Source organism: Chiloscyllium punctatum, chromosome 31 (genome assembly GCF_047496795.1).
Source record: "Chiloscyllium punctatum isolate Juve2018m chromosome 31, sChiPun1.3, whole genome shotgun sequence".
In the NCBI taxonomy this organism is placed as follows: Eukaryota; Metazoa; Chordata; class Chondrichthyes; order Orectolobiformes; family Hemiscylliidae; genus Chiloscyllium; species Chiloscyllium punctatum.
In genome coordinates, this window is record NC_092769.1 from 63645490 (window position 1) to 63647313 (window position 1824).

Here is a 1824-nt window from a genome sequence, read left to right on the forward strand (position 1 = left end):
TATCAGTCATCAGTCCATTTGCTTCGAAATGTGTATCAAATTTGTTTTAAATTGTTCTGAGGGTGTGATTGATGCTGGCAAGGCCAGTATTTGTCACTTACCATAACTATCCTTGTCCTTTATCAGCTGAGGTTTCAAACAGCAGGGAGAATCTGCTCGAAGTGTACAAAATACTTGTCAGGCTACAGCTGGAGAATAGCATCTGGTTCCAGTTACCATAGCAAGAATGCTCCAGAAAGAGTATGGATGGGATTTATTAGAATTGCTGCCAGACTCAGAATTTTAGCTGATGCTGTTTCCATTGAAACATATTGAGGGGAAATTCAATTAAGGTGGACAAAATCATTAGGAGATTGGAGAATTCCTCCCCGTCCAAATGTTCTACCTGAGCAGCGAGGTCAATAACAGGTGTGTTTAGATGAGAGTTGAGAAATGCTTTCATTTGGAGGACAACGGGGATTTGGAACTTGTGCCTGAAAGGATAGGTGAGGCAGAAACTCTCCTAACATTTGAAACATGCTGGAGTTATTCTTGATCTGCTGGATTACAAATCAGGAGTTGAGAAGTGGGAATATGCTGGAAAAGGGCATGGGGGCATCATTTCTGTGCTGTAAATGTCCTGTTTCCATCATTGAAGATATTGAAAAGTGAGGTACGGTTTTGGTCCCTCAGGGAACTGAGGGATAGGGAGAACAGGCAGGAAGCAGAAGTTGAGAATGCAGATCAGCAATGACCATGTGGAATGGTAGAACAAGCTCAAGAGATCACACAGTTTACCCCCACTTTTCTCTTGCGTTCGACAACACATCATCTGCTTTCAGCAAAACTGATTTATTTGATAGATACACAGAACATTAAATCTAGCCCAGTCACAGGAATTCTGAACAGCAACAGATACAGGATGTGATCCACAGCAGAATCCAATCCTGACAGTCACTTGTGAACGTGCTGGTGTGTTAGCAAGTGAGCTGATCGAGCAAATCTCTTCCCACACTTGGAGCAGGTGAATGGCCTCTCCCCAGTGTGAACACGTTGGTGTCTCAGCAGATTGGATGACTGAGAAAATCCCTTCCCACACACAGAGCAGGTGAATATCCTCTCCCCTGTATGAACCCGTTGGTGTGTCACCAGGTTGGATGAAGAAGTGAATCCCTTCCCACACATGGAGCAGATGTACGGCCTCTCCCCAGTGTGAACTCGCTGGTGTTGAATGAGGTGAGAGGATTGTCTGAATCTCTTCTCACAGCGAGAGCAAGCAAATGGCCGCTCATCAGTGTGAACCAGCTGGTGTTTAATTAAGTCTGGGGAGATTTTAAAGCAATTCCCACAGACAGAGCACTTAAAAGGCCTCTCATCAGTGTGAACCCGGAGGTGTAATTGAAGGCTGGATGATAAAGTGAAGCCCTTCCCACAGTCGGAGCAAGTGAACGGTCTCTCGCCTGTGTGACTCCGTCGATGAGCTTCCAGCTGGGATGGGGAACTGAATCCTTTCCCACAGTCCCCACATTTCCACGGTTTCTTTGTGATGCGGGTGTCCTTGTGTCTCTCCAGGTTGGACGATCAGTTGAAAATCACACAGAACAAGCGCAGATGCTTCCCACTGTGAATGGTGTACGTGGTGTCTTTCCAGTCACACTGGCGTTTGAAATCTTTTCCCAGAGATGGAACAAACATTTCTTCCACATTCATAGGCTGATGATATTCAGACTCTGATGAATCCAGTAACCGTGATATTGATGTGATGTTTGCTTTGATTTTCCAGTCTACAAATCATTTCCTTCTAATCCCCTATAAACAGAGACGTCAGTATCACTATCAGTCCAG

The 1824-nt window shown here is 45.1% G+C and overlaps 1 protein-coding gene across 1 annotated transcript; it reads right to left on the reverse strand.

The window, feature by feature from the left end:
* Positions 1-812: 812 nt before the first annotated feature.
* On the reverse strand, positions 813-1560 carry LOC140456851 (uncharacterized; the record flags this gene model as incomplete). Its single annotated transcript, XM_072550783.1, has 1 exon — positions 813-1560. A coding segment is annotated over one exon (627 nt), but the record flags the coding sequence as incomplete, so codon positions are not given.
* Positions 1561-1824: the final 264 nt, after the last annotated feature.